General features: G+C 56.6%; 2 protein-coding genes across 11 annotated transcripts in view; both read right to left on the bottom strand.

The window, feature by feature from the left end:
- PXDN (peroxidasin) overlaps window positions 1-12,797 on the bottom strand; it is a 70,512-nt gene that overhangs the window by 17,121 nt on the left and 40,594 nt on the right. For all 10 annotated transcript variants that reach the window (XM_044390016.3, XM_048222555.2, XM_026518004.4 and 7 more), the window contains 7 exons: window positions 12,098-12,267; window positions 9,600-9,872; window positions 8,402-8,518; window positions 7,271-7,429; window positions 6,808-6,920; window positions 5,781-5,937; window positions 430-538 (listed from right to left, as the gene is read on the bottom strand). In XM_044390016.3, coding sequence (XP_044245951.3) covers window positions 430-538; window positions 5,781-5,937; window positions 6,808-6,920; window positions 7,271-7,429; window positions 8,402-8,518; window positions 9,600-9,872; window positions 12,098-12,267 — 1,098 coding nt within the window. The remainder of the gene's footprint in view (window positions 1-429; window positions 539-5,780; window positions 5,938-6,807; window positions 6,921-7,270; window positions 7,430-8,401; window positions 8,519-9,599; window positions 9,873-12,097; window positions 12,268-12,797) is intronic.
- LOC130543109 (titin-like) lies at window positions 1,074-5,542 on the bottom strand. Its single transcript, XM_057308985.1, has 2 exons — window positions 2,476-5,542; window positions 1,074-2,433 (listed from the first exon to the last, which is right to left on the bottom strand). Exons 1-2 carry the CDS (start codon window positions 3,273-3,275, stop codon window positions 1,254-1,256), a joined length of 1,980 nt encoding a protein of 659 aa, XP_057164968.1. The 5' UTR covers window positions 3,276-5,542; the 3' UTR covers window positions 1,074-1,253.

Raw genomic sequence — 12,797 nt, 5'->3', positions numbered from 1 at the left:
CACAAACAAAAACAAAGACACTGAAAACAAACAGTTACGTCAGCAGAGGAAACACAGATAATCCGTTTTAGTTATAGTTACGTCAGCAGAGGAAACACAGATAATCCGTTTTAGTTACGATGCAGAAGAAAACACTTTGGAATTAGCTATGCGAACGAATACACTAGGGCCTGAGATTTTGTTCTTGCCAAATCACTCATCAACGAGCCAATGGAATGAGTTGAGATTTTCTAAAAATGTCTCATTTGTGAATCCTAGTTCCACTTCTATGGAGAAAGGACGTGTCTTGTTGTTGTCCGAACCCCGCAAAACTTGATGCCAACATCGATTATGACTTTTAAATTAAAAGGTCTTCCCTCGGATGAAACAGGTCACAGCCTGTTCTACCCCAGCCAGCGGAGGTCTACCCGCCTCCGCCCCCCACGGTACCTGTCGAACAGGTGTGTGCGTGTTGAGTTGATGGCTCTGTCCACGGTCGCAATCGCTTCGACAATCGACGTGGCCACAAACGGGTCCCCATTTCGACTGACGTCAGGAACTGGGAAAACATGAAGTCGTTCGTTCCCAAGAAAAGGCCTCACTACGTTACTCATGCGATGGCGTCTGGACGTGACATCGTTCAGACGTAAGGCATGCTTCCCCCAGGTGTTCTCTCGCACTGAATCTTCAATGACACCAGAAGCCGTTTTCAAGCAGCATATGCGAAGTGTAGACCTTAATTTCTGAAATCACACGACACCCCACAAGAACACGGGAAAAGTACTTCCAACGGGAAACAGGGAAGTTCTAGCAAAGCACGGCCGCGCAGGGACGGGGCGGCGTTCAGTTCCTAGTGGATTCTGTTCTTCCCATCAATGGCTAAACCCTCCTGGACGCCTGGGCCTCCAGCTGCTCTTCCCCTCAAAGACTCTGCTCCCTGCCTTTCCCGTCTCCTCTGGACGGATTCCTGTCACAGCCGTGGGCAGACCAACACACACAGCCGCACACACATGTGTGTGCACCCATGCACACGGCTGAGCTTGCGACCCTCTCAAGCTGTTCCTGACGTTCTTTTCTTCCTTTTTTAAAAAAGATTTTATTTATTATTTGAGAGAGAATGCACGCGTGGGAGGAGGGGCAGAGGGAGAAGCAGATGCCCCCCTGAGCACAGAGCCCGGTGTCAGGGGAGGGGGGCTCCATCCCAGGACCCTGACATCATAACCTGAGCCAAAGGGTCGGCTTCACCGACCGAACCACCCAGGGGCCCCAGCTCCTCACTTTCTACTTCCCTCTTCTCCTTTCTTCTCACTAAATACCAGAGTTTGCTGAAAAAAGTCACGCTGACCCAACCAATCTTCCACCCTTGTCCCCTGACGCAGCCGGTGCCCAGCTCGGCAAGACACGCAGCTTCCGAAGCAAGTGGTGTATTTTCCCCTCAACATACTCAGCCTTTCCACAGAATCTGACACAGCTGAAAATGACCTTAACACAACGCTGCTTTCACTTGGTCTTGGGTATACTTCCTCCAGGCTGGGATATACTTCCTCCAGGCTGGGGTACACTTCCTCCCGCCTGGGATATACTTCCTCCAGGCTGGGATATACTTCCTCCCGCCTGGGATATACTTCCTCCCGCCTGGGATATACTTCCTCCAGGCTGGGATATACTTCCTCCCGCCTGGGATATACTTCCTCCAGGCTGGGATATACTTCCTCCCACCTTGGATATACTTCCTTCAGGCTGGGGTACACTTCCTCCAGGCCGGAATATATGTCCTCCAGGCCGGAATATATGTCCTCCAGACTGGGGTATACTTCCTCCCACCTGGGATATACTTCCTCCCGCCTGGGATATACTTCCTCCAGGCTGGGATATACTTCCTCCCGCCTGGGATATACTTCCTCCAGGCTGGGATATACTTCCTCCCACCTTGGATATACTTCCTTCAGGCTGGGGTACACTTCCTCCAGGCCGGAATATATGTCCTCCAGGCCGGAATATATGTCCTCCAGACTGGGGTATACTTCCTCCAGACCGGGATATACTTCCTCCAGACTGGGATATATGTCCTCCAGACTGGGATATACTTCCTCCCGCCTGGGATATACTTCCTCCAGGCTGGGATATACTTCCTCCCACCTTGGATATACTTCCTTCAGGCTGGGGTACACTTCCTCCAGGCTGGAATATATGTCCTCCAGACTGGGGTATACTTCCTCCCACCTGGGATATACTTCCTCCCGCCTGGGATATACTTCCTCCCGCCTGGGATATACTTCCTTCAGGCTGGGGTACACTTCCTCCAGGCTGGAATATATGTCCTCCAGACTGGGGTATACTTCCTCCAGACTGGGATATACTTCCTCCAGACTGGGATATACTTCCTCCAGACTGGGGTATACTTCCTCCAGACTGGGATATACTTCCTCCAGACTGGGATATACTTCCTCCCGCCTGGGATATACTTCCTCCAGGCTGGGATATACTTCCTCCCACCTTGGATATACTTCCTCCAGGCTGGGATATACTTCCTCCCGCCTGGGATATACTTCCTCCAGGCTGGGATATACTTCCTCCCACCTTGGATATACTTCCTTCAGGCTGGGATATACTTCCTCCCACCTTGGATATACTTCCTTCAGGCTGGGGTACACTTCCTCCAGGCCGGAATATATGTCCTCCAGGCCGGAATATATGTCCTCCAGACTGGGGTATACTTCCTCCAGACCGGGATATACTTCCTCCAGACTGGGATATATGTCCTCCAGACTGGGATATACTTCCTCCAGGCTGGGATATATGTCCTCCAGACTGGGATATACTTCCTCCCGCCTGGGATATACTTCCTCCAGGCTGGGATATACTTCCTCCCACCTTGGATATACTTCCTTCAGGCTGGGGTACACTTCCTCCAGGCTGGAATATATGTCCTCCAGACTGGGGTATACTTCCTCCCACCTGGGATATACTTCCTCCCGCCTGGGATATACTTCCTCCCGCCTGGGATATACTTCCTTCAGGCTGGGGTACACTTCCTCCAGGCTGGAATATATGTCCTCCAGACTGGGGTATACTTCCTCCAGACTGGGATATACTTCCTCCAGACTGGGATATACTTCCTCCAGGCTGGGATATATGTCCTCCAGACTGGGATATACTTCCTCCCACCTGGGATATACTTCCTCCCACCTGGGATATATTTCCTCCCGTCCAAAATATACTTTCTCCCGCCTGGGATATATTTCCTCCCGCTCAGAATATACTTCCTCCCACCTGGAATATAGTTCCTCCCACATGGGATATACTTCTTTCAGACTGGGATATACTTTCTCCTGCCTGGTAATATACTTCTTCCCATCTGAGATATACTTCCTCCCACCTGGAATATAGTTTCTCCTGCATGGGGTACACTTTCTCCCACCTGGGATATACTTTCTCCTACCTGGGATATACTTCTTCCCGATTCCTCATACCTAACAAGGGCTCCTTTCTAGGGTCAGGCTCATTCTCTGTCCTCGTCTGACAGGCACCCAGATCTGACAAATCACCGCTCTTGCTTCCCGATGCCCACTCTTCTTTGGTCCTTTCTGGGGCGTCTGGCAGCTTCCTCCTTCCCCGCCAGATGCCTCCCGCGAGAGCGGCCCGGTGTAGCTGCAGTCGTCTGTCTGCCTAAGGCTGCCCCTGGGTGATCTCGTGGGCGCCACGGCTTAGATACTCGCAAACCCACAGCACCAGCCCTGACCTCTCCCTGAACATCACCCGTGGCTTTTCGACCTGCGGACACGGAACTCTTGGTATGCCTCTTGCCTGGCCTGCCCCCACCCTGCTCTGTCCACCACGTCGGTGACTGGTGCCCATGTTGCCAGGCCCCACCCGTGTCCACCATCAGCTGGCCCGTCCGATCTGCGGCGGCATCACCAGCTGTGACGATGGCAGCCACCACTGTCCTCACTTCCTCCTCCACACCTCACTGTCCCTCATGGCCAGTGTCACCGTTGAGGACAGGAGACGGCTCACAGACCCCTTGCTCAGAATCTGGAGGCTTCCCACATACGTGGAATAAAAACCAAGCCACGGCGTGGCCAGTAAGGCCCCGGACCAGCCTGCCCTCCCCGATTCTGCCACTGGCCTCCGGACTTTCGGCTTGTCCCGACCTCAGGCTTCACACTGGCCATTCCACGTGGCTCTGCTCAGAGTTCGCTTTCTCGGGTGTTGTCTCCGACAGCCTCCCCCGACCCCCACTCTCATGGTCGATCACTATTGCAGCCTTTTCTCACCCCCATCTGCCACCAGCATCTCTGCGCTGAGCCAGAAGGCGCCACCTGACTCACCCCTCGGGCCCCCGACAGCGCCTGACACCCGGCCCTGCACAGAGCCCGGTGCAGCCACCCCTGCGCGCTCCGCAAACCCAGCCCACTCACCACTGTCGGTGAGCCACTCCCCACATCTGAAACGTGGTCTAACAGCCTTTCCCCAGGCACAACCCCCACTTCAGTGTGTCTCAAACGGACCCAATGTACTAATTTTTGGAACCTAATATTTTTATGCCATGTGGTAGACAAATGAGTCAGATAATTTCACACAATTCTAGGACTCCAATTATTTCATTATTACACATGACTTGGATTTGTTGTTCTCTAAACAACGATCTCAAAAATAATTTGAAAACATTTACCTACCCTTAGAAGAAATAAAGGAAATTCACCAAAATGTTAATAGCGGTTATTTCACGGAGGTGGGATCGTGCACAGGTTATTTTTTAATCTCATATATATAACTAATTCACATCAAAGTAACATTATATTTTAGATAGAAAAATTGTTATTCAAAAAACAAAAAAATCATAGAATTCAATTGACTTTTACGTTCATTCCACACACAGTATATCATGGGAAAATACATATTTCCCTAAAAAAACCCCAAACCAGGCTCCCAGGTATTCCCTTACTGTTCACACCTGGTAAGCACCTGCAGGCATCGGGCACTGGGGGGTGCTGGGTGCACAGACCCACCAGACCGCGTTCCCACCTGGGGCGCCCACAAGCCCGTGGAGAAGGCGGGCGGGTGAGCTGTGGGAAAGGCAGCAGCACAGACCCAAGTGAAGGGCCGTGGACACTCAGGAGGGGTCACCCAGGGTGGCGCAGGGGAAGCTGGACGGGACTGCGTGGGATGTGTGGGGGTCACATCTGAGGCTGCGGGTTTCACCCTGGCACCACAGCTCGCAGGGAGCATTGGCGACACGTCACAGGACCGGCCCTTTCAGGAAGACCACGGCCGTGTGCAGACGGGACAGGTGAGGGAGGCAGGTGAGGGGCAAATGCAGAGGCCGGACCAGGGCGGCTGTCAGGGTCCAGGGCAGGGAGCTGACCCTGATTAAATACGCTCATCCCAGGAAGACGTGCGGCCCCACCCAGAGCTAGAGTTAGCACAGCAAGGGGGCACCGGCTCGTTCAAAGCCACAGCCGCACCACACTCCTGCCAAACGGGGACTGTAAATTACACCCTTCGAATGTGAGTGGGTTTGGGTCACTGCCATGCCAACCACTAAACCCTGCTCACGGAGAGCCTTGATCACAGGGCGTGTGACCACAGCGGCCAGCAGCCTTGGGGCCGCAGCAAGGCGCGGCGGCTGCCAGAGTGTGTGATGCCGGGGCCCTGGCGTGTCCACACCCCCGCCCCCCGCCAACCAGGGACACGCTGCGTCCCGATAGACGCCGAGTCTGCAAGTGCAATGGGCCGCGCGCCCCCTCCCGCCTGAGAGCCCACGCCAGGGAATGTCCACACCGGCCACAGGGACTCACCGCTCACGCTGAGCACCATGCTGACCGAGGCCTGCCCGATGGTGTTCCGGGCCACGCACTCGTAGCGGCCTGCGTCCGCAGTCCCAACGTCGTGGATGGTCAGGAACCCCTCGGGGCTAATGTGAAATTTCCCACTTTCCGTCACCTGAACCCCATCCTGGAGCAAAGCAGAACAGAAATGATACTAGGACTGAGACCAAGAAGCAGAAGTGGTTTTACGTGGGGTGGAGGGACTGCTGCCAGGACCTCACCGATGGACATGGCGAGAGGCTATGCTCAGAGGAATCCAAAACTGGAGAGAAAAGGAGATTTAGTCCAATTTACTGAGAGAAACTTTTCTTAAACTCCTTTGAAAGATCCACAAAAGATTAAGACAGAGACAGAGTCTCCTGAATTCTCCAGGATCGGGGGCTGGGGGCCCCCGGGGGTGCGCACGACAGTGGGGAAGGCACAGTGCGAGGGCACCCCGTGACGAGGAGGGCCCTGGGCAAGGTCTTCTGGGAGACAGGACACCCGAGAAGGGCAGTCGATGGGCCCGGCCGAGGAAAGGCGAGAATAAGCCCACAAGGACCGCGAGATGGCCACGCGTGGTCCCGGCAGAGGGCAACTGAGGGCTGGCAAGCAGTTCTGGGACGTGGGCGAGGGACGGGGTGGCCCCTAGAACTCAAACCTACCTGTGGGGGCTCCCTGCCTGTGGCCACCCTGTCCTCCAGGGACCTGTCCTTTCGAAACCCTCGTTCATAATGGCTAAATACCGGAATGCAATTTTGTGTGGGGCCTCACAAAAGCAACACAGAAAAATGGAGTAACAACAAAAAACCTCCACTGCTGTTGGGGCCGTGGATCTAACCGCAGGGTTCTCTTTGCTGTTGTCACTGAGAAGAACGTGAAAAGGAGAATGTCGGGTTTGTTTCTGCCTGGTTTTGTTAGTAAGGAGTCCACAGCGTGGTTTAGCTCAGGCTACGGACGGTGCGGAGAAGCCATGAGCTGGGGGCAGCTGCCACGCCCGTGCGCCCGCCCGCGGTACCTTGTTCCAGGTGATGACGGGCTCGGGCTCCCCCTGGGAGCTGCAGGGGAGCTGCACGTTGGTGCCCACCTCCACCGTCATGTCGCTTGGGATGCTGGCGAACACCGGCGTGACTGCAAGGCAAGGACACCCAGCTGACAAAGGCGGGGAACCCGGGACACTTGTCATTCGTCCGAAAAGCTTCCTGGGAGCACAGGCCCCATGTCCTCAGCCAGGGCAGGCCGGGGCACTCTTAGCCGGCATCACAGAGCTCTGTCTGCACAGAGCAGGAGGGCTGGAGAGAAGGGGGGATGGCCTGCCGGCGGCCCGCCCTCCCCCTGAGGGGCCGTTTCTCAAAAGCAGACCACAAGCCCTCACCAGCTCCTGTCCCGAGCACTGAGCTCGGGCTGTGCACGGCCTGCCTGTCCCAGAGGCAGGTCTGCACAAAGCAGTCCGTCCGCCGGGAGGCGCCGGCGCTGCATACCTCTGGGCTGCACGGTCAGGTGGGCCACGGCCCTCTGGGAGCCGATGATGTTGACGGCCTGGCACTCGTACTGGCCCTGGTCGTGCAGCGCAACAGCCGAGATCCGGAGCGTTCCCGACGAGAGCACGAGGTGCCGCCTGTCCACAGATAGCTGGCTTCCTGAAAGGCATGGACACGTGGTCGGCCACTTGGCCACCGTGTGACGGGGTCAGAGGCAGGACTCGGGAAGGCTGGGTTGAGCAGAACTTTTTCGCAGCAACGGAACAATGGGACAGACCGGCCTCTGCCCGAGTCAGGGCCGGCAGCTCAGTACCTCCCAAGTGACTTTCCATACAAGCCGGTGCGGCCAGCTCAGGGACAGACAGAGCTGCCCGGCCTCCGAGAAACTCCCCAGAAGTGCGGGGAGCAGGAGAGAGAGAGAGAGGCAGGAGCCAGGACATGGGGTCCACTGGGGAGGGGTCAGGAGCTGGAGCAGCCCAAAAGCACAGGACACCCCAGCGAGGCGCTAGCCCGGGGGACGCGGAGGGCCAGGTGCTAGGTGGTCACGCACCCGCCCACCCAGGGCGCTCACTCCTCAGGGGACGGAGGCAGGGAGCTGCCCTCTGGCTCAAGGCAGGGCCCCTCGGCAGGTCCTCAAGGTCAATTCCAGGACAGAGCCCTGAGGCCACCCCCTCCAGACCCCCCCAGCCAGGCCGCCAGTGTCCTGGGGTAAGTCTGTCTTCATCAAGTCATCTGACCAGCTCACCAGCTGGAGCAGGACGGGGGGGGGGGGGGGAGGTCGCCCCCGAAGAATCCGTGTGATCAGCCGTCTGACCACGGATGGAGACGGCATGACACCCACAGAATAAAGTGACACTGAGCTTCAAACATATGCTGTGACAGTTTCCAGAACGTTCTATCCTACCTGCTATGAAATTTCATCAAGATGCTAATTGAAGGAAGACACAGGGTCCACCTGGGAGGAGAGGGGGCCGGACAGCAGAAGGCTGCCCGCACTTCTCCGCGTGTCCTGCACCGTAGCCGTGGGCGAGGCCTGCGGCCAGAACACGCAGACACGGCCGTCCCCACCCCTGGCTCACGTGGGCTGGGGCCTGGGCAGAGGCCCAGTGTGGAGCGCATCCCAGCTCTCACCTCCTTTCGTCCACGCGATGACCGGCTGTGGGTAGCCCTTGGCCTCACACTGGAAATCGACTGTCTGACCCTCGATAACAGCTCTGTCTGCAGGGGTCACGGTGAACTGGGGAAGAGCTTCCGGAAGGGAAAACATTGGAAACAACATTTCAAAGACAGTTTGGGGTAAAGATGCTGCAAGCTAGCGTCAGCGTTAGCGCCCTGTAGGTGCCGTTGCCCCAAGACGACGGGCCCCGCCACCGGCTGTGCCGCAGGGGGAGGGCCTGCGAGCAGGGACGCCGGGCAGGGAAGGCCATGACAGCAGAAAGAGCGTCAAACGGAGGTGTTCCCGGCATCCTGCCGGCGCCTCTGTAACTCCACGCGGCCGGGGGCTGCACGGCTGGGAGGGCGCGGCGGCGCCCTGCTTCCGCCCGTGGCGGTGAGGCGAACCCCAGGTCCCTCTGGCTGTCGGACCCAGTTAGCACCTGGAAGTGGTTAAGTGTCACATAACACAGTGGCGTGGGGATGGGGGCTGCTTCATGGCCGCTAGGCCAACAGTCACACAGCCCCAAACCCAGACTGACTCCATCCGCACGAAAGGAACCACCAGACCGCAGGCCTGCGTGGTCACGCGGGCAAAGGAGGAGCCGGCAGGACGGACCCACCACAGACCGCTCGTGAGGCGGCTCCCCTGCAGGCGGGAGGGGTCGGGGAGGGCAGAGGGGGAGGGAAAACACTGACTTCTCCGTAGTCTGCACTTTCTCTGAGAGCTTCCACACAAATGCCCCGCTTTGCAATTTATTTCTAAACTAAGAATCGATCAAGTCGGTTGGGACGTGTGGAAACACAGGGCTGGGGTCTTAACACTACAAGCACTCTCAGCATCCTGGGTCCAGAAGCTGATGCTCGGGAACCGTGAGACGAGGGCCAGACTCTCTGATGGAGCCCACACACGTGTGCACGCCCACCCACGTGCACGCCGACAGCGTCCACTCGCCAGGCGCCCTGGTGCCACAGGTAACACAGCCAGAAATAAGGCCCCGAAACAGGGGCCTCTTGGAGCTACCATTACACCTGCATCACCAAGTCCTGCACCAGCCGTGAGGTGTGGGGAGCACGTCGCCGTTGCAGGGTGGGGATGGCGGGTGGGGTGGGGCCTCTGCAGGGAGGGCTGCGGGCGAGGGTCTGGGCGTGTGCTCGGACGGGCGCCCTGACCCACCCTGGACGATGATCAGGGCCGTGGCGTGGATGCTGTCCACGCTGTTGGAGGCGAAGCACGTGTACTCCCCGCTGTCGTCCTGCAGGACGTTCTGGATGTAGAGGCCGCCAGAGGGGGTGATGCTCACGCGAGGGTCCTCGGGCAGCGGCGTGCGGTCCCCTCTGGTCCAGGTGATCCGCGGCGGGGGGTGGCCCGTGGCGCTGCACTCCAGCGTGACACTCTCCCCGACCAGCACCTCCGTGTTCTGTGGCTGGATTACAAAAGCGGGTCGAGCTGTCACAACGAAACACAAGTTCTGCATTAATTTCGTCCAGGTTACCGACGGCGTCTTGCTCGGGTTTTTCTATCTTCCTTCCGTCTGAAGCCCTTAAAATAAGTAAAGCAAACATGATTGAATCAGAATGTGCTCTCGCCTCCTTTCCCGAGCAAGGGAACGTGCAGGCAGCGAGGGTGAGCGTGCCCCGGGTCGGGGCGGCCGGCGCCCCAGGGAGAAGCCCCGCTTCTGCGATTCCAAGTACATCAGGTCAGTCTGGTCAGACCCGGCTAGAGGTTCTTCCTCGGGTGAAACCCTGCTTTTAAACTATATTTAGAACATATAAAAATAACCAATTTCCCTCACAAAAAGAAAAATACAAATTAAAGCTACATCGAGATAGTACTTTTCAGCTCTGAATCCAGAGGGAAAATCCACGCCCTTAGTAATGAGTCTTGTGAGAGAGTCTGGGCAGAAGACAACTCACTTGCTGGTGGTGTCCACGGCCTAGGTCCCCCCTGCAGGCCGGCGTGGCCACGCCCATCAGGACCGCCGGGTCCCCCCACCCCCACTGCGGGCCGGCGCGGCCACGCCCATCAGGACCGCCGCGGTCCATGCACCCTTTCAACCAGAAGCTATTCTGCTAAGAGTTTACAAACATGGAAAGCAACGTATGTACCCAAACAGGGATGTTTTTAAAACATTCCTGTGATGTGTATTCAGGCCAACACCCTTCTCCCCAATTCTGGAATCCAGAAATGCTCCAAAAATAAAACACTTCTCCATCCCTTCTTTGTAAAACCCTATCTATCTGGCATGAGGCGTTTACGGGCTTCACTTATTCCACGTGCTGACTATTCACAGGGACGCTGATCACAGGGTGGGACCCGGGACCCCGCGGCAGCGCCAGCCGGCTCAGCAGACCGTGCACCAGATGGCCCTGCTGAAATTTCCCAGATTTCTGATTTCCAAACGATAGCCAGCCCAAAAGGTTTTGGATAAAGGGACCTATAACAGCAAAAGACTTGTGGGAAAAACCCGGAGGTATTCCTGCTAAGGAGCCAGTTAAACAGATCACGTTCCACCAGGTAACGAATCCCACGCGGCACTGAAGAGGAAAGCGTAAGAGCAGCCGTCACGTACGGAAGACCATAAGGCAGGAATGAAGAAGGAGGCGCTGGGCGTAATCCCAGGGAGTGGGGATGGTGGTAGGAACTTAGGGGTGAGGAAAGAAGCAGGGAAGACACATCTCTGCTCTGCGTCTTTCATGTTGGTTAGCGCTAAAGCTCCGTCACCCACATACCTAAGAACAGCAGAGGACAGGAAATGCAGAAATGGTCCCGATACTGGCATTTCTGCAGCACGGCAAGCCAGAGCGCACCGCCATTTGCAGGGACAAGAACCCCAACGTCGAAGCCCACCAGGAGGGCACGTGCTCAAGCTGTCACGTGGGAAGTGGCCTCATGAGGGCAGGCAAAGGCGAGGCCAGCCCAACACGACGTCACACAGCAGGCTCCGCGTCTGGCTGCCCCACGAGCTGCCCCTCGGTGGCAGAGAGCCAGAACCAGCGGGAGGGGGAAGCGAATCTCACTCCGGGCTCTGTCAGCCGAAAGCTGGTCCCTGCGTGGGGATCCTGACTCCTGCTCCACTGGGCAGAAAGGACTCGGGGCCAGTGGAACAGCAGAGACGCAGAAAGACACGACAGGACTCAGAAGTGGGAAAGACACTACCGCCAGGCGCAAACAGAGAGTTTCATACACTGAAAAACAGAACTCAGCCTATTTTGGAGACAGCGGTAGGCAGGAACGTTGACTCTGACAACCTAAGAACACGTGTGAGACGCTGTAGGCCAACCACCGACACAGAGGACACCGTACGACTTCCAGACTAGAAGCAGGAAATGGAGGAAGGACAACAATTATTCCAACGAAGGCTTGGAACTCAGAAAAAGCTGGACAAATGATCCCAAGTAAGATGCGGAACTTGGAAATCAGAACCTACTTCTCACGGCAACAAATACAAACGGACTCCTTTACGAAATGCCGGTCTGAGTTCTTTCAAAAAGCAGAGCAAAGGTTGAGGCTCACCGAGGACCATGCTTTGCAAGGCTGCGGCCGAGGGCACTCGGCTGTAGACTAGAGCACCAGCCACGTCCCACCCGCATCCCTGCCCGCGTCCCACCTGCATCCCACACACGTCCCTACCCGGCTGGGCGCGGGGAGTGAGGGCCGTCGTCTGCACGTACCTGGAGACCCAAAGTACCTGAGGGTGACCTCCTGTGTCTTCACCTGCCCGGCCACGTTTTTGGCCATGCACTGGTAAATCCCCTGGTCCGTCTCCTGCGTGTTTTGGATCATCAAGGTCCCGTCGTCCAGCAAGTTGAGGCGGGAATCTGTCTTCATGCTCAGCTCATTGCTACAAAGACAGAAGTCTGGTGCTCAGGCTGTGAAAGCACGAGGACACACCTGATCCCCACAGGAAGAGCCCCTGAGCACCTGGCACCTGGGGGCACAGGGGATGCCACAGCTGGCCTTTCCAAGAACTGTCCTACCACACAGGCCCCGACCTCATCAGCACTCCTAGGAAAGGGGCTGACCCAGGTCTCTAATTCATCGACTTACTGTAGTCACATGTTCGATCTATAAGATTTTAAAGTTAAAAAGCAGTCTTCTTTCCAAAGGGGAAAAAGGAATGTGGAGGGAAAAATTCAAAGGACACATTTTCCTTGGTTTCTGGCAAATTCATTCAAGATGATGGGGCAGGCCCACAGGTGAGGCTGACCAGCAGGTGAGACTGGCCCACAGGTGAGGCTGGCAGGTGGAGGGAGAGCCCGGCACCAGACTTCAAGCCCGGGGCTTTGGGGCGTCCCCTCTGCCGAGCTCAGCCATGACGTTTTAACTTCTGGTATCAACGTGTTTGCTTACGAGAGCAGATGTAGAGGGCTC

This window comes from Ursus arctos, unplaced genomic scaffold (assembly GCF_023065955.2).
Source record: "Ursus arctos isolate Adak ecotype North America unplaced genomic scaffold, UrsArc2.0 scaffold_8, whole genome shotgun sequence".
Lineage (NCBI taxonomy): Eukaryota > Metazoa > Chordata > Mammalia > Carnivora > Ursidae > Ursus > Ursus arctos.
Note: the sequence above shows the minus strand (reverse complement) of the source record. Positions and strands in the feature narration are given on the sequence as shown.